General features: G+C 47.0%; 1 protein-coding gene across 2 annotated transcripts; it reads left to right on the forward strand.

Annotated features, from left to right (window-relative positions):
- The first annotated feature begins 14,173 nt into the window (after positions 1–14,173).
- CREB3L3 (cAMP responsive element binding protein 3 like 3) lies at positions 14,174–25,245 on the forward strand. 2 transcript variants are annotated; one of them, XM_066344432.1, is made up of 10 exons: positions 14,174–14,305; positions 15,010–15,138; positions 15,548–15,848; positions 17,072–17,184; positions 19,769–19,906; positions 20,435–20,541; positions 22,685–22,753; positions 23,878–23,962; positions 24,182–24,278; positions 24,474–25,245. In XM_066344432.1, the coding sequence occupies exons 1-10, from the start codon at positions 14,279–14,281 to the stop codon at positions 24,785–24,787; spliced, it is 1,380 nt and encodes a 459-aa protein (XP_066200529.1). In that variant the 5' UTR covers positions 14,174–14,278; the 3' UTR covers positions 24,788–25,245. The 2 variants fall into 2 exon arrangements, with proteins under 2 accessions (XP_066200529.1, XP_066200538.1); XM_066344441.1 differs by having other exon boundaries at positions 15,551–15,848.
- Positions 25,246–25,400: the final 155 nt, after the last annotated feature.

The following is a 25,400-nucleotide window of genomic DNA, read 5'->3' on the forward strand; positions in this document are numbered from 1 at the left end:
GGAGGGGGAGGGGCACAAAGAAAACTAGATAGAAGGTGACAGAGGACAATCGGACTTTGGGTGATGGGTATGCAACATAATTGAATGACAAGATAACCTGGACTTGTTATCTTTGAATATATGTATCCTGATTTATTGATGTCGCCCCATTAAAAAAATAAAATTATTTAATAAAAAAAAAAAAGAAACTAATGAAAGATAAGAAATTACTTCCTTGACAGTCCTCTTTTAAGCCTTCTGATTAAATAAAAAGCATGCAATAGGGTGCTGCTGTGTCTTAAACACTTATTGCTAATTTTGTTTTAACAGAATCACCTAGTTCAGTGGTTGGCAAACTCATTAGTCAACAGAGCCAAATATCAACAGTACAATGATTGAAATTTCTTTTGAGAGCCAAATTTTTTAAACTTAAACTATATATATTGCCTGACCAGGTGGTGGTGCAGTGGATAGAGCATCGGACTGGGATGCGGAGGACCCAGGTTCGAGACCCCGAGGTCACCAGCTTGAGCGCGGGCTTATCTGGTTTGAGCAAAAGCTCACCAGCTTGGACCCAAGGTCGCTGGTTTGAGCAAGGGGTTACTTGGTCTGCTGTAGCCCCACGGTCAAGGCACATATGAGAAAGCAATCAATGAACAACTAAGGTGTTGCAACAAAAAACTAATGATTGATGCTTCTTATCTCTCTCTGTTCCTGTCTGTCTGTCCCTATCTATTCCTCTCTCTAACTCTCTCTCTCTGTAAAAAAACAAAACAAAACAAAAAACTAAAAACTCTATAGGTAGGTACATTCTTTATCAAAGTAGCGCCTGCATGTGGTATCTTGTGGAAGAGCCATACTTAAGGGGCCAAAGAGCCGCATGTGGCTTGCAAGCCATAGTTTGCCAACCAAGAACCTAGTCTATAACCCCCTACAGGCAACAGTAGCTGTGTAGAATTTAATAACATTGTTTATTTCCCTTTGCCTCTGTTTTGGGTAGTCTGATCTTTAGCATTATTGTCAAATTCGCTTTCTCCTTTGATAAATTTATTTTAGAAAGCCACTTATAATGCTGGTGGCTGAGGCCAGGCAGGTTCGCATTGAACTCGGACAGATGGTAGAGGAATTGCAGAGCCAGAAAGCATAGAGTCATACCCATTATTGGAAAAAAAGGAAAACCTGCTTTTCTCAGTGGAGGACAGGGATCAGTAAAACTGCCCCTCATGGTGGCTGAGAGAATCCAGGAACTGAATTCTCAGTTCAGTGCAGGAGAGTGATCTGGGATAATCGCCCCTGAGGGAAAACACCCATAGCTTTTCATAGACACACACTTGATTTTCTGCCATGTGCTCACACACTAATTGGGCAAAGCGCTTGCAGCTGGAAAACTAGCCAGCAAGCCTAATAACACAGCTGTTTTCCCCACACCATTTTATAACACGATGGAAAATTGAGACCAGTATCAGACACCCCAAATAGAAGGTAAATGTAAAAAGAAATGCAGTGTAAAAATAAATGTTACTAAGTTCTGCCGAGGGCTATCCTATTCCAGGCCAGCTGACCTTTCAGGCATTCCCTAACCTGGAGATTCTGGTGGTGATCTGAGCATTCTAAGGCATTCTGGTGGTGCAAGATGGATGTCCTAGAGGCCGAGTCATATTCGCAGCGAGAAGAACCTAAACACTGTGCTTCCTCAACTCTTAGCTTGGCCAGCTCGCTCACATGGGATGGAAGACCTCTCCACAAACATACACAACTTGGCCTATGACTCAATCAAACATCACTACTGATCAGATTTTCCCTGATATTAAACGTTAATCTGATATTTGACCTTTTAATAACCTTTAAATTGAGTGTCACATTTTACAGATAGAAAAACAATCTCAGAGGGGAGAAGTGACTCTGTGGTATCACAGCCAGTTGGTTGCTGATCTGAGGACAGGGCATTGGTTTCTTGGCACCAAGACCTGAAAGTAATTCTGCACAAGATAGGAAACTTATGAATTGATTCGAGACAAGGCTGACATTTCAATATGGCCGCGAGCAGACACATTTCTCTTGGGATCCACAGTGCACATCAAGTATGGGGTTCATTTCACAAATATATTGGAGCCACTTGGATGATATGGGATCATTCTTGGGCTTGCGGGCACATCAGTGACCCAAATAGACAGGTTCCTGCTTCCTGGTGTAAACAGATAACATAGATAAATAAACAGAGCCCCCAAAAGTGTTATGCTAGAGTGACTGGGGTAGAGATACTTTGGCTAGGGGTGATCAAAATAAAATAGCTTTCCAGGGAAGTGACCACTGAGCTGAGATCACCAAGCTTGGGTTTTGCAACAGGTTTGAAAGGTATTGTTGAGTGTTGTACTGAAGCGCGGAGGTTGCTGGTTCGATTCCCCAGTCAGGGCACATACAGAAGCAGCTCAATGTTCCTGTCTCTCTCTCTTGCTGCCTCTCTCTAAAAAAAAAAAAAAAAAAAAAAGGTTGAATTGTCTTCTCACATCACCCCCACCCTGCCCCAAATTCATACATTGAAATTCTAACCCCCAGGATCTCAGAACATGACAGTATTAGGAAATACAGTGGTCCCACATCTATTGCGAGGGTTAGGTTCCAGAACCCCTCACCATAGGTGAAAAACTGCGAAGTAGTGACCTTATATTTATTTTATTATTTATATATATTTTAAGGCTTTATAAACCCTTCCCACACTCTTATAAACACTACTTATGCTCTTAAACACTTTCTACAATCTTAAACCTACATAATTTTAACAACATATAAAAATACTTATACGCCCTGGCCAGTTGGCTCAGTGGTAGAGAGTCATCCTGGCATGTGGAAGTCCCGGGTTCAATTCCCAGTCAAGGCACAGAGGAGAAGTGCCCATCTGCTTCACCACCCCTCCCCCTCTTTTTTCTCTCTATCTCTCTCTTCCCCTCCCGCAGCCAAGGCTCCATTGGAGTAGGGTTGGCCCCGGGGACTGAGGATGGCGCCATGGCCTCCACCTCAGGCGCTAGAATGGCTCTGGTTGCAACAGAGCAATGCCCCAGGTAGGCAGAGCATCGCCCCCTAGTGGGCATGCTGGGTGGATCCCGGTCAGACACATGTGGGAGTCTGTCTCTCTGCCTCCCCGCTTCTCACTTTAGAAAACAAAACAAAAAAATTATATACCACAAATCCTGTAATATAGAGAAATATCTGCGATACAAAATTATATAAATACAATTTAAAAATCCACAATACAGTGAGACTGCAAAAAGTGAACCATGATATGGCGAGGGATGACTGTAACATAAAATTTTTCAAAAATTTATTGATTTGAGAGAAAAACATCGATCTGCTTGAAACCATGTTAACAGAATAAATGAAAAATTAAAAAAAAAAAGAAAGAAACTTGGATCTGTTCCTATATGTGCCCTAACCAAGGATCAAACCAGCAACCTCTGCACTTCCAGGATGACGTTCTAACCAACTGAGCTATCCAGCCTGGGATAGAAATAACATTTTAACAGAGGTAATAAAGTCATTTAAGGTAATTAAAGTGGGCCCTAATCCATATGACTGGTGTCCTTATAAGAGGACATTTGAACACAGAGACACAGGGAGAAGACAGCATCTACAAGCCAAGGAGAAGGTCTCTGAAGGAATCAACCCTGCCCACACCTGGATCTTGTACTTCTAGTCTCTAGAACTGGGAGATAAGAAATTTATGTTGTTTCAGTCACTCAGTCTGTGGCACTTTGTTTCAGCAGCCAGCATGCATTTAGAACCTGGCAACCCAGAGAAGCCTACCATCCCACCCTATGGGCACCTTCCCAGAGTTCCCAGATTGGAACTGGAGGAGACATCCTCTCTTTATCCTCCCCCACAACAGGAAGGAAGCTGAGATGACTGTACCTGAAGCCAGTGGGGGCCTCCTTTTCCTGGTGAGAGGTCTGCTATGACCCTTGGACCCACCAGCCATAAAGCATGATGAGATAGATGGTGGCTAAACATGGAAGGGTGGAGACAGGAGATGATTGAGGGCTGTCCCTGCTTGCTGGTCTAGGCTCAAGACCTTCATGGGGCACTGCTCCAGGGGCCACTTTTGCCTAAAGCTGGGGGACCACCTTCCTATGGGCAGCTAAGAGTGAACCCTGGACACCAGGCTTGGAGAATAGTATTTCCCTGACACTCGGGCCGCCTAGCCCTGTCCACATACATGTCCTGCTCAGCCCCTTCTAGAAACTCCTAGAGCCATTAGAGGACTGATCATCAGCCTTCTCACCCTGGAATGAGGCACTCAGACCCCTCTCTACCTCTCTTACCTCCCCTTTGCTGTCTCTGTCTCTGCTTTAGCCCCATGGATCTTCTTTCTGGCCCTCTTACCTCTCAGGACCTTTACAGTGGCTGATTTCTCTGCTCTCAACACTCTTCCCACATTCCCACCTGACCATCTTATATAAAATTACAAGTCACCCCCACTATCCTCATTTCTCTTTCCTGCTTTATTTCATGGTCTCTTTTATTTTATTTTATTTTATTTTATTATTATTTTTTTACAGGGACAGAGAGAGAGTCAGAGAGAGGGATAGACAAACAGGAATGGAGAGAGATAAGAAGCATCAATCATCAGTTTCTCATTGCGACACCTTAGTTGTTCATTGATTGCTTTCTCATATGTGCCTTGACCGCGGGCCCTCAGCAGACCGAGTAACCCCTTGCTCGAGCCAGCGACCTTGGGTCCAAGCTGGTGAGCTTTTTATTCAAGCCAGATGAGCCCGCGCTCAAGTTAGCGAACTTGGGGTCTTGAACCTGGGTCCTTCCACATCCCAGTCCAACGCTTTATTCAGTGCGCCACTGCCTGGTCAGGCTTTTTTTTTTTTTTTAAGTGAGAAGAGGGGGATAGAGAGATAGACTCCCTCATGCACTCCAACTGGAAACCACCCAACAACCCCCATCTGGGGCTGATGCTCAAATCAACCAGCTATCCTCAGCACCGAGAGCCAATACTTGAACCAATTGAGCCACTGTCTGTGAGAGGGGAAGAGAGAGAAAAGGGTGAGAGGGAGGGAAAGAGAAGCCGATGGTCACTTCTCATGTGTGCCCTGACTGGGGATTGAACCCAGGACATCCACAGGCTGGGCTGATGCTCTTTCCACTGAGCCAAACAGCCAGGGTTATTTCATGGTCTCTTAAAGTTCCTTATTTTCTTGCTTATATTTATGCACAAATTATTTTACTTAGCATCTGTCTCCCCCACCCCCATTGGAACATCAGCTCCACTAGGACAGGTAGAGGGGAACAAGTTGTTATGTTCCCTGCTGTGTCCTCAACACCTGGCACACAGTAGATGCTCAATAAATAGTGGTCACAGGGCCTGACCTGTGGTGGCGCAGTGGATAAAGCGTCGACCTGGAAATGCTGAGGTCGCTGGTTCAAACCCCTGGGCTTGCCTGGTCAAGGCACATATGGGAGTTGATGCTTCCAGCTCCTCCCCCTCTTCTCTCTCTCTCTGTCTCTCTTTCTCCTCTCTAAAATAAAAAAAAAAAATTAAAAAAAAAAATAGTGGTCACAGGAATGAATGATTGAGTCTTGGGCATAACATCCTTCATTCTTTAGGAAGGACAGAGGAAGCCCATCCCCTGCCAAGCTTTCCTCCCTCATGCTGTTTGGAGACCCTGATTCAGGCCTTGTCTTCAATCACTCCCAAGAGTCCAGAACTTTCTGGATATGCCACAGTCCATGATGTAAGAAGAGAGAACTGGGCAGCCTTGGGGATTAGGTGCTAATCACTTGGCATTGCTCAAGAGGCAGCTCAGAGTCTCCCCTCTCTCCCCAGCCCTTGGCCTGCCCCTGCCACACCCATGTCACAAGGGTTTTACTCACTCCCTGGCAGGACCATGTCCCAAGGGAGGAACCCAGAGGAGGAGGAGGAAGAGGGCAGGGGAAGGAGTTGGTGAAGAAACTGCTGCTCCAGTACCTCCTGGCCTCATCCCCCAAAACTGACCTTAAAGGGAAGTGTAGAGAAAAGCCAAAAGAAGTAGGAGGTGACATGGTGACAAGGAGCAAGCCCTATTTTGGACCAGGGGACCTGGGCGTTGTCTCAATTGTGTCTGACTCATGGAGTGGCCATGGTGAGTCATAACCCCTTATTAGTCCCTCTGTCCTCCTGTACAAAATGGAGGCTGTCGTTATGACCAGACTTGAGCCATGGCCAGAGGGCTGAGGCCACCTGAAAGTGACAGGCAGGCTGACATCTGCTGAGAGTCTCAGGACTGGAGCACAACATATTTCTTTTTTTTCTTTGTATTTTCCTGAAGCTGGAAACGGGGAGAGACAGTCAGACAGACTCCCGCATGCGCCCGACCGGGATCCACCCGGCACGCCCACCAGGGGCGAAGCTCTGCTCACCAGGGGGTGATGCTCTGCCCCTCCGGGGCGTCGCTCTGCCACGACCAGAGCCACTCTAGCGCCTGGGGCAGAGGCCAAGGAGCCATCCCCAGCGCCCGGGCCATCTTTGCTCCAATGGAGCCTTGGCTGCGGGAGGGGAAGAGAGAGACAGAGAGGAAGGAGGGGAGGGGTGGAGAAGCAAATGGGTGCTTCTCCTATGTGCCCTGGCCGGGAATTGAACCCAGGTCCCCCGCACGCCAGGCCGACGCTCTACCGCTGAGCCAACTAGCCAGGGCGCACAACATATTTCTTACAGTGACACTTACTAGTAATGATAATAACAACCATGACAACTGCCAGATTTTCAGACCTGACTGTGTGTGGGGGTCCCTTCTAAGCATTTCACATGTTTTAATTCATTGCTCCTCCCAACAACCCAGTGAAGCTGGTCCTTTATCCCCCATTTTGCAGATAAGAAAACTGAGGCAGGGGAAGCATAGTCACACCATGACAAGTGGCAGTCAGGATTTGAACACAGGCCCTATTCTAACTAAGCACTGTTTGAGAGAAATATGTAACACTTTACATTTTCTATTAGAAGCTACATTTATAAAACCACAAAGTAAAATTAAGTTTCATCTTAATAATATATTTTGTTAATTTAAATAATTGGATTAATAAATCCAAGCTATTATCATTTCAACATGTGGTCAATAGCAAAACTATTAATGTCCATTAACTGATGTGAATATTGGTTTTAAATGTTTAAAAAATATTATATTTATTCATTTTTTTTTTTTTTTTTCATTTTTCTGTGGCTGGAAACAGGGAGAGACAGTCAGACAGACTCCCGCATGCGCCCGACTGGGATCCACCGGGCACGCCCACCAGGGGCGATGCTCTGCCCACCAGGGGGCAATGCTCTGCCCATCCTGGGCGTCGCCATGTTGCGACCAGAGCCACTCTAGCGCCTGGGGCAGAGGCCAAGGAGCCATCCCCAGCGCCCGGGCCATCTTTGCTCCAATGGAGCCTTGGCTGCGGGAGGGGAAGAGAGAGACAGAGAGGAAAGCGTGGCAGAGGGGTTGAGAAGCAAATGGGCGCTTCTCCTGTGTGCCCTGGCCGGGAATCGAACCCGGGTCCTCCGCACGCTAGGCCGACGTTCTACCGCTGAGCCAACCGGCCAGGGCTATTTATTCATTTTATAGAGGAGAGAGAGAGAAGTAGGGGAGGAGCAGGAAGCATCAACTCCCATATGTATCTTGACAAAGCAAGTCCAGGGTTTTGAACTGGTAACCTCAGAATTCCAGATCAACCAATGCTTTATTCACTGCACCACCACAGGTCAGGCCTCGTTTTAAATTTTAAATTAATAAAAATAAAATAACATTTTTTTCTAGCTGGGTAGCTCAGGTAGAGCATCGTTCTGAAATAGCCACAGTCCTCTGGTCAGGGAACATACAAGAAGCAACCAAGGCGCGAAACAAATGGAACAACCAATCGATATTTCTCTCCCTCCCTCTCTCTCCCTCTCTCCCCCCTTCCTCTCTGTTTCTAAAATTAATAAGATAAAAAAATAATTAAAAAAATGAAAGCCTGACCAGGCGGTGGCACAGTGAATAGAGCATCGGACTGGGATGCGGAGGACGCAGGTTTGAAACCCATAGGTCGCCAGCTTGAGCATGGGCTCATCAGCTTGAGCGTGGGGTTGCTGGTTTGAGTGTGGGATCATAGACATGACTCTATGGTCACTGGCTTGAGCTCAGGGTCGCTGGCTTGAGCAAGGGGTCACTGGCTCTGCTGTGAGCCCCCGGTCAAGGCATATATGAGAAAGCAATCAAGGAACAACTAATGTGCCGCTACGAAGAACTGATGCTTCTCTTCTTTCTCCCTTCCTGTCTGTATGTGCCTCTCTCTGTCTTTCTCTGTCACACACACAAAAAGAAAGAATAGCCAGTGGCCCATGGCTCCTGTATTGGGCAGAGCAGGCCCAATCCACTAAACCTGTGGATTACAGAAAACATTTTCTGAAAAGTACCAGAGAGTAAATATTTTTGGATTTGCAGGCAAAAATGTCTTTGTTGCAACTACTCAACTTTGCAATTTTATGGAAAGCAGCCACAGACCATGTGTAAACAAATGGACATGGTTGTGTGCCAATAGAGCTTTATTTAGGCCCTGTCTTGTTGGCTTAGTGGGTAGATCATTGGCCCAGTGCGCAGATATCCTGGGTTCAATCCCCAGTCAGAACACATGAGAAGTGACCATCTGCTTCTCTTTCCCTCCCTCTCTCCCCTCTCTCTCTCTCCCCTTCTCACAGCCAGTGGGTTGATTGTAGTGGTGGGATTCAAATAATTTAACAACCAGTTCTCTGCCCTAATGACCATTTTAAGTATAAAAAAATGATATACTGAAAGGTAGTTTAGTATATCATGCATTTAATACTTAAATAAGAACAATAAAAGAGGTACACAAAACTAGATTGTCATAAGAATTTTTTTTTTTTTCCTGAAGCTGGAAACGGGGAGAGACAGTCAGACAGACTCCCGCATGTGCCCGACCGGGATCCATCCGGCACGCCCACCAGGGGGCGATGCTCTGCCCCTCCGGGGCATCGCTCTGTCGCGACCAGAGCCACTCTAGCGCCTGGGGCAGAGGCCAAGGAGCCATCCCCAGCGCCCGGGCCATCTTTGCTCCAATGGAGCCTCAGCTGCAGGAAGAGAGAGACAGAGAGGAAGGAGAGGGGGAGGGGTGGAGAAGCAGATGGGTGCTTCTCCTGTGTGCCCTGGCCAGGAATTGAACCCAGGACTTCTGCATGCCAGGCTGACGCTCTACCACTGAGCCAACCGGCCAGGGCCGTTATAAGAAAATTTTAAAATATTAATGAAAAATATTATGTGACAAAACAAACAATTAAATGGAATTTAGATATTTCCATATTGCTTCTTGATTGGCATCCTCACTTGCAATTTTTTTCACCTATGATGAAATGAACATTACTACAGGTACTTAGAATATGCTGTTCTGCAGATGAACGTTAAAAAAAGGAATGTATATTTGTGATTTCCACATTGGGCAGCTTCCCAGGAGCCCACCTTAGAGATAATCCTGGTTACAAGTGCCACTTTAACAACTGGTTCACTGAACTCAACAAAAAATTAGTATCAGTTCTGCTCAACCGGTGCAAACCAGTTGAATCCCTCTACTGCTCACTTGGTTTGATCATTGGCCTCAGATACTGAAGATAGCTTGGTTGATTTGAGCATTGGCCCCAGAAAGGGATTGCTGGGTGGCTCCTGGTCAGGGCACATGCGGGAGTCTGTCTCACTATCTCCCCTCCTCTCACTTAAAAAAAAAAAAAAAAAAGCTTTATTTACAGAAACAAGCAGAGAACCAGAATTGGCTAGTAGGCTGTAATTCGTTGACTATACATTCAGCCATTATATTTATATATGTTCAGTTGTTACTTCTCTAAGTATTCATTGGGCAGCTACTGTGTGGCAGGCACAATGCCAGGCACTGGGGATACTGCTCACAGTAGAACTTGTCATAATTATTGTCCCTATTTTGCAGATGAATCATAACTGGATACTTTTTAGCTCCACCCCACACCCCTTCCTCTCTCTGACTAGCAAAGCTCTTGGACCAATACTGATAAAGGGAAGGGACAAAAGACATTTTTGTTGCCTGACACAGAATAGACAATAAATGTGTGTTGAATGAATGCACATAACAATAAATAAATAAAATATACACTGTGTCAATGTTTTCAATATTGTTCCCTACGAGAACATACAAGTAATCCTTATTTATTTTCACAGCTGTATAATATTCCACTATGTGAATGCATCGGACTCTATTAATCATGCCCTATTGATTAATATTTTGTTTTTTTCTAATGTTTCACTAAATTTTTAAAAATTATTATTTATTCATTTTTTTTAGAGAAGAGAGACAGTGAGAGATAGAGATAGAGAGAAAGAGAGAGAGAGAGAGAGAAGGAGGGAGGAGCAGGAAGCTTCAACTCTGATATGTGCTTTGACCAGGCAAGCCCAGGGTTTTGAACCAGTGACCTCAGCATTCCAGGTTGATGCTTGATCCGCTGCACCACCACAGGTCAGGCTCACTAACTTTCTTATGTACATGGTTGTTCATTATATATTCTATATACTTTTTTATTGAGGTAGAATTAATTTACAACAATAATGCAGGTCTTAGGTATGTGCAATTTGATGAGTGTTGGCTGAGTAGTATTGTGTGGTATGGATATACCAGTTTGTTTATCCATTCTCTTATTGTGGATATTTTTTAAAATTATTTTTATTTATTTATTCATTTTAGAGAAGAAAGAGAGAGAGAGAGAGGGAGAGAGAGAGAAGTGGGGGAGAAGCAGGAAGCATTAACTCCCATATGTGCCTTGACCGCGCAAGCCCAGGGTTTTGAACAGGCAACCTCAGCGTTCTAGGTCGATGCTTGATCCACTGCACCACATAGGTCAGGCTTATTGTGGATATTTGAGGTGTTTCCAGTTGGAGACAATTATGAATAGAGTTGTCATGAATATTCATATACAAGTCTTTTTGTGAACATATATTTGCATTTCTCTTAGGTAAATTGCAAGTGAAATTGCTAAAGTCATATGATAAATGTTTAACTTTGTAAGAGACTTTCCAAAGTTTACCTAAGTGGTTGAAACCATTTTGGGTGTTCTCACCAATAGTGGGTGAGAGTTCCAGTTGCTCCATAGCTTCCACCAACATCTGATATTGTCTCTCTTTTTCTTTTAGTCATTCTAGTATCTTTCAACATTTTCATGTCAGAAATAGTTCAGAATAAATCAAGTAAAAATTAAAAACAAAACACACCTATACAATTATGTTTAGGAAATACTACAAACTCTGTCCCTTCCAAAAACATAAAGGCTCTGGAAAGTTCTGTAAATCTGTTTATTAATGCAGTGTTCCTTAATCTTGTTTGACCACAGTATCCTTTGGGGTGTGTGTTTCACACTTAAACATATTGGTGGAATTTATTATAGGAATTTTATTTCAGATTCCAACTTAGTAATGTTTTGAAGTCAGTGGTTGTGTTTAGTCAGTGGGATAATGTGATGTCAAGGGTATCAAAAAATCCTCCTAGTCCTCAGATATTTATCCTTATTCTTGTTCATATATTTCTTCATTGGGGTGTATAAAAGCCTTCTGAAGTCTGTAATTATAAAAATGTAAAGAAATACAATATCCTGGGGAGAGGGACTTGGAGGGTCTTAATCTACATGAAGGTGTAAATGAGTAATGCCACATGCTTTTTTCTGGCAGGTTCTCATAGGAGGAGGAGGAAGAATTCTATCTCAAGGGAACTGGGGCTCCTGAGAGTCATAAACAGGGGGGAGGGGGAGGCAGATAAAAGTCCAGAAGTCAGATTTCACCTACTTGGTACACCTGCTGGGATTGCCCTGGCACAGTGCCTCCACAGAAAAGGCTGAGCAAATATTATGACTGGATCACTAAAGGCAAGCCAAACCAAACAAACCCCTTAAAGATCCACCCGAGAGGGATCAAAAAGGAAATAAGAAAGATCTGGGGGCCAAGGACAAGATAATGATACCAGCATCCAGAGGGGACAGTTACTGTAACACACGGTCATTGCTCGGCACGGCTGACCCTGGGGTCAGGTCACTCTCTGTGGGGGCCATCCTGGACACTGTGGGTGCTGAGCAGCATCCCTGCTCCCTCCCGCTCAATGCCAGGCCCATTCCTCAGTTGTAACAACCATAGATGTCACCAGACATTGCCCAGTGCCCCCTGGGGTGGGGGGACTGCTGCATTGTAAGTTAGTGTTGGATAAAAGAGCCATCATGGGCAGCATGTAGTAGGTCCTTATTAAATTTTTGTTGCATTGATAAATAATGACCAATGCATTAAGAAATGTACCGCCCTGGCCGGTTGGCTCAGCGGTAGAGCGTCGGCCTAGCGTGCGGAGGACCCGGGTTCGATTCCCGGCCAGGGCACACAGGAGAAGCGCCCATTTGCTTCTCCACCCCTCCGCCGCGCTTTCCTCTCTGTCTCTCTCTTCCCCTCCCGCAGCCAAGGCTCCATTGGAGCAAAGATGGCCCGGGCGCTGGGGATGGCTCTGTGGCCTCTGCCTCAGGCGCTAGAGTGGCTCTGGTCGCAATATGGCGACGCCCAGGATGGGCAGAGCATCGCCCCCTGGTGGGCAGAGCGTCGCCCCTGGTGGGCGTGCCGGGTGGATCCCGGTCGGGCGCATGCGGGAGTCTGTCTGACTGTCTCTCCCCGTTTCCAGCTTCAGAAAAAGGAAAAAAAAAAAAAAAAGGAAAAAAAAGAAAAAAAAAAAAGAAATGTACCATGATGTGAAATTCTTGGGAGCAAAGAGGGTGTTTTAGTTACCATTGTAAACCTAGCACTTAGCATCATGCCTGGATGTAAAGAGCTTCGTGTAGTCATATATTCGCTAAGCTCCCAACAGCTCCTTGCTATATTTAGTATAAGCCAAATTTCTTGCCACAGCCCACAGCACCCTGCCACTACCTGTCCCTGTTCCCTGCCTGTCCTCACTTCCTCCCTCTCTCCTCCTCACTCACTCTTCCAGGCATACCAACCTCTACGCTATTCCTTCAACTTGCCAGCACAGTCCTTCCCCAGGGCCTTTGCCTGTGCTATTGTTTTGGCCTGAAACATCCTTCCCCTAGATCTCCCCGTGGCTGTCTCTTTCTCACCATTCAGGACTGTACTTAAATAACATCTTCTAAAAGAGGCCTTTTTTTCGCCCTCAGTTTCCCTTTCTCATAGTTATATTTCGTTTCTCTATAGTACTTAACCCATTTATCTGTTTACTGGTTTATTTATACACTTGTGGTCTAGCTCATTCACTGCCTCATTCCTAGTGCCTAAAATGGTGGTTGGCACATAGGAGGTGCTCAATGAGTAAGAGTTGATTGGCCATCTACTGCGTACCAGGCATTTCCTGGACACTGAAGACCCAGCAGAGAACAAAGAGACTCTGTTCTAGTCCCTAAGGCCCTTCCCTCATGGGTGCAGCAGGGAGAGGAGAACTGGGGAAAGACACCAAACAAGTTAATTCAGAAGAATATTTTAAACAATGAGGGGTTCAGTGAAATAAAGGACGTGCTAAAGAGATATGGTGAGGGGTCTTCTCTCTGCTAGAGTCAGAGATGGCCTCTCAGCCATGTGGCCTGATTCACAAATATGAAACATCCTCACAAATAAGTGGGCATAGTGATGGAGTCAGAGGTAGAAGAGCAGGGAGTTCCAGACAGAGGAAACAGCAAGTGCAAAGACCCTGAGGTAGGAACACTTTGGCTCAATAAATAGTTGTTGAATAAATGAACGATAGAAGGTTCTAGAAGGAATCGATTGCACGGGTTCAGCTGTGGAGGGCTTGGAGGATGGGTAGGAGGTTCCCAGCTCTGAGGAGAGAAAGAAGCTCCTGCAGAGGGAACACTTAAGCAAAGGCCTAGGGTGGTCCTCTGTTTTGTTCTGTCCTGGGAGTGGACGGGACCTGGTTAGAGTCTCAGAGCTCTCCTGGATCCCGACATCTACGACTCTGATAAGAAACAGTCCCCAAAAGTAGGGAAGAGTTCATGGCAGAGCAGAGGAACCCCAGACTTTGGCCTTTGCCCCCTGCCTACTGGAAAAGCACAAAACATCAAGATAACGGTCTTCTTTCCCCTCCCCCCAGCCTGCCCTGGTATCACTGGCCCTTAACCCTGTCCATCTTGTCTATCCCCCAATCAGCATCTGGGGGTGGGCTGGGAGCTCCCTGGTGCTATTCCAGCATCCTTTGTGGGAGTTGACAGATTCACAGAGAGGGATAAGACTTGGGGTGAACCTGCGCAGATCAGAGACACAGAAAGTAGCTGGAAGCAGAGCTGGCGGGGCTCATGAATGGAGATTTAGCAGCTGAAAAGGTGAGCTCTGCCTGGGTCCATGGGTGGGCGGGAGGGTCTATGCCAGGAAACTTTCCTCAAACTTCCAGAGTTAGAAGGAGCCCCCATCCCATTAAGTAGATGGGAAGGCCTCACCTGTGGTGGCACAGTGGATAAAGCGTCGACCTGGAATGCTGAAGTCACCGGTTCAAACCCCTGGGCTTGCTTAGTTAAGGCACATATGGGAGTTGATGCTTCCTGCTCCTCCCCCTTTCTCTCTCTTTCTCTCTCTCTCTCTCTTTCCTCGCTAAAATGAATAAATAAAGTCTTCAAAAAATAAAAAAGATGAGAAGACTGAGGCCCAGAGAGAGAATACAGTGACCAAAAGCATGCCTCCATTCTAGGGCTGCTTTTGTATTTCTTCCCGGGCCCCCTACCTCCCAGGAGGGGAAGAGAAACGTGGGTAGGCTGGGAAGGAAAGAGAGGGCAATTTCCACCAGCCTTGAGGGAGTGACCAGGCTGATTATCCCCATGTGTGCATCTGTTGAGAACTTTTTAAAGAAACTGGCTCTCATTCCTTGGGTGTCTCTGGGTCAGCCCCTCAGTACCAATTTGGAGAGGGAAGCTAGATCTGGGGGTTGAGTGGAAATCGAACTTGAGCTGGACAGGCCTGGGGTAGCATGCAGATGGGAGATGGGAGGGAGAGGCACTGTGTGACCCTCACACCTATCCTTTCCTTTCCCTAGATGGCTTCCTCCACCTGTCCTGTGGGTCTCACGGACAGCCTGGAGCTCTTGGATCTCCTGTTCGATCGGCAGGATGGAATTCTGAGACATGTAGATCTGGGCGAGGACTGGGGCCATGTCGGGGACCAGGTGAGGCCCCCACTGCAGACAGAACTCCACTCAGCTCAGTAACATTTGCTGCTCATGGTGTGTGATTTTAGCAAAGCATTTTCTTGCATTGAACCTCTCAGCTACCCAAACAGGCAGGCCACACTGGTGCCTTAGAGGTGATGAAACAGAGGTCTAAGTTAGGAGCTATAACTTGTCTGGGGTTACACAGCAGTTCGGAATTGGATCCAAACTCAAACTCAGGGTTCATACCTTGACCAGGCTGGATGGTGTTTCCATGTCACATGGTTATGTTCAAGCCCCACAAACCTTCCATCTTGTAGAAAGGACAAATGAGGCCCAAAGTGGGTCAGTGGTTTGTTCAGAGGCACACAGCAATCCAGAGCAAAACACAGATCTCTTCATTCCCGCCCCACTCTCTCCATCCCAGCAGGTCCTGCCAGGCCCGGACTCTGATGATTTCCTCAACTGTATCTTGGGTTCTGGAGACTCAGTGCCCAGCTCTCCTCTCTGGTCTCCTGCAGCCAGTGACAGCGGCATCTCTGAAGATCTTCCCTCCGACACTCAGGATACCCCCCCACACAGTGGGCCAGCCGCCACTCCAGCTGGCTGCCATTTCTCAGAGTCTGGCAAGGGGCTCTGTCCCTCCTACCATTCTGTCCCCCACAGCTCCACCAGGCCCCTTGGGCCAGGGGCCCAAGTGCTTGAGGCCTCCGTGGCCATAGACTTGGGTGAGTTCTGCGTCTTCTCTCATTGCCCTCACCTTGTTACACACATACCTACCCTTTGAGATGGATGCTGTCTTGGGCCCATTTTCCAGGTGAAACCGAATCCCCATAGGTTAAGCAACAAGCCCAAAACACAAAGCTGGGATGTACCCCTGGCAGGCTGACTTCTCAGCTACCCCAGGTGTCATGCTGGGAACCTCATCTTTGTGCCTCCCATGCCTGGGTCATAGTGGAGACCCCATGAAAATGAGTGAGGTCGCGGACCCAGCCCTCAAGGCTCTCTCTCCTCTGGAGCAGGCCTTATGCAGAAGACACTCCCAGCAGGTTGTCCTTTGTCCTTTGAGCCTTGCAATGGGGTGGGAACTCTTTTTTTTTTCTTTTTTGTATTTTTCCAAAGTGAGAAGCAGGGGGGGGGCAGACAGACAGACTCATGCATGCGCCCAACTGGGACCCACTCGGCATGCCCAGCGTTGCTCTGCTGCAATCAGAGCCATTCTAGCGCCTGAGAAGGAGGCCATGGAACCATCCTCAGCGCACAGGTCAACTTTGCTCCAATGGAGCCTTGGCTGCAGGAGGGGAAAAGAGAGATAGAGAGAAAGAATCGGAGGAGGGGTGGAGAAGCAGATGGGCACTCTCCTGTGTGCCCTGACTAGGAATCGAACCTGGGATATCCACACGCCAGGCCGATGCTCTACTGCTGAGCCAACCGGCCAGGGCTGGGGTGGGAACTCTTAAGAGAGTTGAAGAAACTGAATGTCAGAGAGGTTTAATCAGTTACTCAAAATCACACAGCTTTGCTCAGTCAAGATTTGAACCCAGGGCTATCTGACTCCAAAGTTTGTGCTTTGGAAAGTAGTCAGGCACCAAATAGGAGGGTACCAGAGGTGAATCAGACTGGGCCCCTGCCCCAAAGGGGGATAAGGCCTGGCTGGCTGCAGATCTAGTCTATAATCCCGGGAGATAATAGCCATTCTCTCTTGCATTGGCAGTGGGTCCCTCAGAATGTCCTGATGAATTTGGGTTCCTAGCTTATAGCAGAGGGAGACTGAGGCACCAGCCTGGGCTGTCCCCTTCAACTCAGGCCTTGAAGCCCCAAGCTGTACCAAAAGTCCTTAGTACATTGGGTCAATCCTTGAAGCCTTGCTGGAGGAGGCAGGTAGCAGCTGGGAGGTCAGGGCCCCTTGCCTGACATCCTCCCTGTCTTTGTCCCCATCTGCCCTGGTCAGAAATGTGGAACCCAGGCCTTTATCCTGAGAAGCAGGCTGAGCTGGCAGACACTCCCCCACGCTGCAACCTCACGGTGAAAGAACTACTCCTCTCCGGCAGTGGTGGGGATCTGGTGAGCAGCCCCCACCCCAACTCCCACACATCAGAACTGGCAGGGGCACTGAGGTTCATGGAGCCCAATACTTCCATTTCAGAGACTGAAAAACTGAGTCACAGACAAAGGCTGGATTTGTTCACGATCACACCCATAGCAAATCTGTGTGTTCCAGTTCTAATTTCTCTACCTCTGAGCTGGAACACCTTCTACTGTAGTGGCAGTTAAAAAAAAAAAAAAAAAAAAAAAAAAGCTAGAATTTTAAGCACCTATTATAGGCCCGGCACTCTTCTAAATGCTTTATTAGTCTTTTTTTAAATTTTTATTTTTTTTACAGAGACAGAAAGAGAGTCAGAGAGAGGGATAGATAGGGACAGACAGACAGGAACGAAGAGAGATGAGAAGCATCAATCATCAGTTTTTCATTGCGACACCTTAGTTGTTCATTGATTGCTTTCTCATATGTGCCTTGACCGTGGGCCTTCAGCAGACTGATTAACCCCTTGCTCAAGCCAGTTGGTGGGTCCAAGCTGGTGAGCTTTGCTCAAGCTGGCGACCTGGGTCCTCTGCATCCCAGTCTGACACTCTATCCACTGCACCACTGCCTGGTCAGGCTCTTCTAAATGCTTTAAATGTATCATCTTTTAACTCAAGTCTTAATTTTTCATATGAAAAATGGACACAGAGAAGTTAAATAATTTTCCCTAAGCCACACAGCTGCTGCAGGCTCTATGCCTGGGCTGGCCTGTTGGGTATGTTGTGACCAAAAGTCATCCTGACAATTTCTAGGCAAGACTGAAATGCCCCTCCCAACTTGAAAGATGTGTAGTGAGGAACAGCTGTGCGCCAAGACTGGGAACCTCATGGTCAAATGGGAAAACTGACTGCATATGGAAGTGTACTGATGAGGGAGAGAGTTTGGAGGGTCACTGCAGGTCTTGGAAGGCATCCTGGAGGAGGTGGAACTCCAGCAGGCCTTGAAGGATGGGAAAGGAGAATAACTGCTTTGGAAATGCTTACTGTCTTTTGAAAATGCATCATGTCCAGTATCATTGTTCTGTCTGTCAACATCTTGGGATGTGGGAGACCTTATTCCCATTTTACAGATGAGCACACTGAGGCTTGGACCCTGGAGAGAAAATGGTTGGGATAATCAACAACCTGGAGTTCTAGGTAGTAGAGTTTGATCTGAAGAATGACAGACTGCCCCAAATCTTCACCTTTATTCTTGAGTCTCCCATTCCTTAGAAATGTGACATTTCTATGACTTGGACATTCTGATGACAAGAGTCTTTCATTTTTAATGTTTATCTTTCATAATTTAAATTCAATTTAAAATATTTTTGGCCCTGGCTGGTTTGCTCAGTGGTAGAGCGTTGGCCCGGCATATGGATGTTCCAGGTTTGATTCCTGGTCAGAGCACACAGCAGAAGCACCCATCTGCTTCTCTCCCCACCCCCCTTCTCTTTCTCTCTTCTCCTCCTGCAGCTATGGCTCAATTGAGGCAAGTTGGCCCTGGGTGCTGAGGATGGCTCCATGGCCTCCACCTCAGGCGCTAAGAAGAGCTCAGTTGCTGAGCAACGGAGCAGCACCCCAGATGGGCCTGGTATTGCCCCCTAGTGGGCTTGCCAAATGGATCCCAGTAGGGGTACATGTAGGAGCCTGTCTCCCTACTTCCCCTCCTCTCACTGAATTAAAAAAATAATAAAAAACAATTTAAAATAATGTAAAATATTTGTTTTTTTTTAAATTATTGACAGAAAGAGATAGACATCGATTTATTGTTCCACCCATTTATGTATACATTGGTTGATTCCTGTATGTGCCCTGACAGGAGATTGAACCCTCAACCTTGAGGTATCAGGATGACACTTTAACCAATGGAGCTACCCAGCAGGACTAATTTAAAAATATTTTGAATAGGAAAATGCACCTACACAGTCCAAGTTCCAATGGTACAGGAGTAGATGGGGAGAACCACCCTCTCACCCCAGTTGCCCAAATACCCAGTTCCCCACACAGGTTCTAATTTTTTCTTCCAATGAGATACCTTTTTAAAAAGTTTAACATAAAAAGTAACATGTCACGTGTAACAATGTTTTGCTCCCTTATTTTTTTCACTTGACAGTTTATCATGGCCATTGCTCTGTAGCATGACACGGAGAGCCCATCCCTTCTGATAGCTGTGCAATACTCCATTGTACAAATGGGTTATATCTTATTTAACTCATCCCTTCTTTGCTGGATATTTTTATTGCTCCCAATCATTTGCTATTGCAGATAGTGTTACAGTGAATGTGCAGAACCCAGAATGGTGCCTGGAATGTAGTAGGTAACTGTAAATAGCTGTCTAGTGACTATTTGTTAAGTGGATGAAAATCATGCATGTCCATCCTTTTGCACATGTGTGAAGGTATTGTAGGCTCAATTCCTGGAAGTCGAATTGCTGGGTCAGAGAGTTGTGTGCTGGGCTCTTGAGCCCTACTGCCAGTGGGGACTCTACAGCAGACAGATTGGTAGTTTCTCAGCTGTGATGCCTCTTTCATTTCCCAGAGGCTGTCACTCTCCCTGCCCTAATGCAATTCCCTTGTTTTTTCCATAGCAACAGCATCACCTGGCAGCCCCCCACCTGTTGAGATCTGGGATGGGGCACTGCCAGGAGCTGGTGCTGACAGAGGATGAGAAGAAACTGTTGGCCAAAGAAGGCATCACACTGCCCACTCAGCTGCCCCTCACCAAGGTGAGTCTGCGAAACCCTTGGTTTTGGGTCTCTGCCCCTTCCTGAAACTAGCTGCCTGAAAGTCCTATGTTTAGGCCTCTTGTCTGTCACCAGAGTCAAAATATTGTCCAAAAAGCCAATTTAGCGGAACCTCTATCTCGCCACAGTTCCCTCCCAGCCTGTTCACTTATCAACACTTGAGTTTGCCATTCTAACTGGAAAACATTATAGAGTATTTAGTATCAGCTGGTCCAATGAAAAGCACTTTTCTCAGATATGACCAGAAGATGGCGGAATTGCACCATAAATTTTGGTAGCAGTTATTAACTGGGAATAGGAGCTGGGAAAATTAACAGGACCTACCGCCCTCCTAGAGACTGCAAGAATTTAGGGGCAGGAAAGCCGGTGTTAAAGTCATCAGGAGTCTGCCCCCAGGTCCCTGGGTCTGGGATGGCTCCCATGGGAAACAAATAGAGTGAAGTTGTGGGGTCCAGTCAACAAAGTAGAACCTCCAGCCTGATTCAACCTGCTCCCCATGTCACTCGGCAGTATGAGGAGCGAGTGCTGAAAAAAATACGCAGAAAAATCCGGAACAAACAGTCCGCTCAAGAAAGCCGGAAAAAGAAGAAGGAATATATAGATGGCCTGGAAACTCGGTAAGGCTGGGTCCTGGGACTGCACACTCAGGTAGGAAACTGGAGAAACAGATGTGATGGAGCTAAGGTCACAGTTTTTAGGGCCTGATAAAATTAGAGTCATCTTCCCTCTCTGGGACAGACCACTTATCATGTGATTTGCAAGGATGGGAAGATGACTAGAGATGCCACAGGGTTTTAGGGTTCCTTTATCCCCTAGAATATATGGTACCAAGAAAGGGTAAGGTATGCACATGGGAGGATGGGATGCTTACTTCCTTCGCCTGAGATCACTGGTCCTCAGAGCTATTGTGACTATCAAGAATATAACTTTATGGAATGCTACAGGTCTATTTGGGTTTTCTGTTTATTTCTGGGTCAGTTTTGGGATGTTATATTTTTCTGGGAAATTGCCGATTTCAAATTTATAAAATAGTTTATAGTTCTCTCCTATTATTATTATTATTATTATTATTATTATTATTATTATATTTTTAGAGAGAGAGACAGATGGACAGACAGACAGGGACAAAAAGACAGGAAGGGAGAGAGATGAGAAGCATCAATCATTAGTTTTTCATTGTGCATTGCGACACCTTAGTTGTTCATTGATTGCTTTCTCATATGTGCCTTGACCGCTGGCCTTCAGCAGATGGAATAACCCCTTGCTCGAGCCAGCGACCTTGGGTCCAAGCTGGTGAGCTTTTGCTCAAACCAGATGAGCCCGCACTCAAGCTGGCAACCTCAGGGTCTCAAACCTGGGTCCTCTGCATCCCAGTCCAACACTATCCACTGAGCCACCACCCAGTCAGGCTCTCCTATTATTTTTTAAAACTCTGAGCCATCTACAGTTATGCCCTTTTTAATACTTCATTTATTTGTGCCTTATCTTTCTATTTTATCTTCATCAATCTTGCCAGAAGTTTATCTATTTTATTATTCTTCACAAAGAATGAATTTCTGGCTTTTCCTTCTACCCAATTGTAGTTTTCTTTTCTAGTTCTTTCATTTCTATTGTAAGCTTTGTTATGTCCTTCCTAGACTTTTTTTTTTTTTTTTTTTTGTGGGTTGAGTTTATGCTATTATTCTTTTGCCGGTTTTTAAATGTGCATGTTTAGCTTATTGTGCTGAATTAAGGCTATACATTCCCTCTTAGCACCACTTTAGCTGCATCTCATACATTTTGATTTGTACTACTGTCATTACCATATGGACCCTAGGTTTTCTCTAATTTAATTCTTCTTTATCTTGTGGGTTATTTAAAAATTTTTGCCACTGTCGAGAGAGAGAGAGAGAGAGAGAGAGAGAGAGAGGGAAGCATCAACTCATTCCACTCAATTGTTCCATTTAATTGTGCACTCATTGGTTGCTTCTTGTACGTGCTCTGACTGGGGATCAAACCCACGACCTGGGCACAATGGGATAATGCTCTACCTGCTGAGCAACCCAGCCAGGGCTATCTTGTGAGTTATTTAGAAGGAGGACTTTTGTGAGGGAATTTCTTCACCTCCCTGGTTGTGATATGAGGACTGATACACCTTCATGCTATGATCTGAGTATTTCAACTCCACATCTGAGTGGTCTGAGGCACAACCATATTCACAGATGGATGCAGGTGAGAAAGGTGGGGTCCCCAGCCTGGACCTCAGCACCCTAGATGGAACAGTAATCAATAACTTGTTCCTCAAATGCAATCTGCTAAGCCCCTAGTCAACTTTACTTCATGCCAGTCTCCCAACCACTCTGTGAACTAGGTAATTGTAACCTCATTTTACAAACAAGGGGACTGAGGTCACAGAGCTGAATGGCTCAAGGACACAGGGAGTGTGAAGATTGTAACTTGGTTCTGCATGGGTTTCCAGTCACCCATCTACTCTATATCTGGAAGCATCACTGTCTGAATTTGGCACTCCATCCTCAATCCTGGGGGCTCAGACTGGAATGAAGCCCCCTACACCAATGCAGAAATGGGACCTAGGAACCTGGCAGACTTGGGTTCAAATTCTGGTCCTCTCACAGACTTGCTAGGGTGGCTTTGAATCAGAGTGACTTCCCCTCTTTGGCCTTGGGTTCCCTGCTGTAAAGTGGGGCCTCACAGGAAGATGTGATTGGGACAGTTGGTGACTGGCATTTTCTGAATGTCACTGTGACATTTTCCCTGCAGCATGTCAGCCTGCACTGCCCAGAACCAGGAGCTTCAAAGGAAAGTCTTGCATCTTGAGAAGCAGAACCTGTGAGTCTTGGCAGGGCAAGGGACAGGGGGGACTGACCCCCAAATCCTTTATAGGAGAGGTGGACAATGTGGGGACAGCTTCTGTCATTGCAAGGCAGACCAGGGAGTAAGGGTTCCACCTAGAAATGGGCAGGCAGAATAGGGGAGAGGATTTGGGTTTGGGAACTTGAAGGATATATAAGAGTTTATAGGGGAAGCTGCTTCCAGTAGAAGAAATGGTATATGAATGGCCAGAGGCTAGGAACGTGATGTGTTGGAGAACTGCATAATCCCACCCAAGGGATGCATCTATTTAGTCTATTTATTTAGCATCTACGGCTTAGTTTTGGGCACTGAGACCACAATAGTGACAAAGAAGGCACAATCTCTCCACTTAACTCACAGTCTAGTGGGAGACATACTCAAGACATATATATATCACTATCATACAAATAGTGATAATCACTGGGAAGAAAAATAAAGCAGGGTGAAGGGCTATTTTAGACAGGAAGATAAGATAAGGTGACACTTGAGATGAGACCTAATGGATCAGAAAAAAAAACCCCACCCAGCTACAAAATGTCCTGGAGGAACAGTGTTCTTAGAGGGAATAGCCTGTGCAAAGGTCCTGGGGCAGGATGGTGCTTAGCATATTGTAGGAACAGTGAGGAGGCCAGTATGGATGGAGCAGAGTGAGTGAGGGGGAGAAAGGAAGGAGGTGAGGGCAGGGAAAAGACAGGGGCAGGTTGTGTAGGGCTTCCTGACAGGGAGACCTTGAGAGAGGTGGGAGCCCTGAGAGAGTTGGGAGAAGCTGTTTTACATTTAAAGAGTGCCCCCTGGTTGCTGAGTGGGGAGGAGATGTGTGAGTGTGAGGGGGTCAGATAAAAGGAGAAAATCAGAGAGCAGCAGGTTTGGGCTAGCGTCCAGTTGGCAACCCTGGAGGCCTGGGGGGGGGGGGCGATGACAGAGGTGTGGATAGGATGTCATTGGAGATTTAGCAAAGCAGAGAGGGAGGGTTTGGGCCTTATAAGAACAGTGGGGCCTTGAGGGATAGACAAAATTTAGACATCAGCCATGCCAGGGATACCAGAAATAGATGGGGAGCCAGGCTAAGAGATCAGCCAAGGCTGCTCATTTCCACTAAGGTCCCTCTTGGAGCAACTGAAGAAACTCCAGGCCATTGTGGTCCAGTCCACCAGCAAGTCAGCACAGGCAGGCACCTGCATAGCGGTGAGTCCTAACCCTCGTTCTGATGGCCCCCAGGATAAAGGGGGTCCTTGGCTTTGGCCAACTGGCCTGTAAGAGGTAGAAGGTGAGTATGAGTAGCATGGCCCCAGCCCCAGTTCAAGCATAATCCAGTCTTCTGGGCCTCAGTTTCCTTGCCCATGAGATGGGTGTGCTCACAGGGGCGGTGGAGGGATGGAGTGAACCTGCCCCCATCTCCGGCAGGTCCTGTTGCTCTCTTTCGCCCTCATCATCCTCCCCTCCATCAGTCCTTTTACCCCCAACAAAGCTGAGAGCCCCGGAGACTTCACACCTGTGAGAGGTAGGTGGGCCAGGATCACTTTGGGGTCCCCTCTGGGTTGCACCATGGGCACAATCTCTTTGGCTCCCCAAGTCTCCATATTGGGCCTTTGGGAGTTGGGGAAGGAGCCCCCCGCAACTGCTCCCTGTGGCTGGAAAATAAGAAGGGACACCAGCATCCCACCCCATCCCTCATGAACCCACAACCCTCAATCAGTTTTCTCCAGAACTTTGCACAACGATGCTGCTTCCCGTGTGGCCTCTGACACCACACCAAGTTCCGAGGCCCCAGGACCTCAGCATGAAGCTGACGCACCCCAGGAAGGGTCTCCAGGCAGCATCAGGGCGCACTGGGATTCCCAGGACATGCTGGCTCTGGACAACTCAACAGAGGAGCTGGACAAATCAACCTTGGTCCAAGGCAACTGGATAGAGGAGCTGAGCCCGGCGGCTCTGCTGAGCTGGGCCTCGCCCAAGCCGGCGCTCAACCCCGGGCGTGTGGGGTTGGAGGTGGTGGGGGAGGAGCTGTGAGCATCATCTGGCCCTGACCCCAGGCCCCTCTGCTCAGGGGTGCTGCAGTGGCCAGGCCAGGGACTGGAGGTGAGGCAGAGACCCTTGCAGAGAAGCCAGGATGGAGATGCACAAGCTCATGGCTACACACCCAGAGACCCAGACACAGGAGCAGAAACTTAGACACAGGGCAACCATAAAGCCACAAAGCCTGAGAAATACAGGCCTAGGCGCAGAAGGAATCAGGCAGGCACATACAGAGTGAGCCACAGACCTGGACATACACACAACATGCCTCAACAAGTGCCCTGCCGGGGAACTCCTTCCTGCCTTCTCATACAGGAGGGAGCTGCTGAGGACTTCAAGGACCCTGGTGCCTAAGCACTGACTGAACTCTGAACTTGGAGGTGACTATGATCCCAGCCACCATCCACTTTCTCTAAGACTGCAGTGATCCTTATTAAAATATTGTGACAGAACATGGCTGGTGTGGAAACCAAAGAGGGTGGGGGCTGAATTGTAATCTGGGGATCCCCAACTACCATGAAGGAGGGGCTGGGCCAGCCTGGGATGGGGGAGTGATCTAGGAGATCCCAGGTTCCCAGGAGAGTGAGTCTTCAGTACAGTGGAGAGC

Source organism: Saccopteryx leptura, chromosome 1 (genome assembly GCF_036850995.1).
Source record: "Saccopteryx leptura isolate mSacLep1 chromosome 1, mSacLep1_pri_phased_curated, whole genome shotgun sequence".
Classification (NCBI taxonomy): domain Eukaryota; kingdom Metazoa; phylum Chordata; class Mammalia; order Chiroptera; family Emballonuridae; genus Saccopteryx; species Saccopteryx leptura.

Excerpts from the sequence above, each read along its gene's own strand:
- CREB3L3 (XM_066344432.1), top strand. The coding sequence starts at position 14,279 with ATGAATGGAGATTTAGCAGCTGAAAAG. Across the intron at positions 20,542-22,684 it reads ATAGATGGCCTGGAAACTCG|CATGTCAGCCTGCACTGCCC; the intron begins GTAAGGCTGGGT and ends TTTTCCCTGCAG. Across the intron at positions 24,279-24,473 it reads AGACTTCACACCTGTGAGAG|TTTTCTCCAGAACTTTGCAC; the intron begins GTAGGTGGGCCA and ends ACCCTCAATCAG.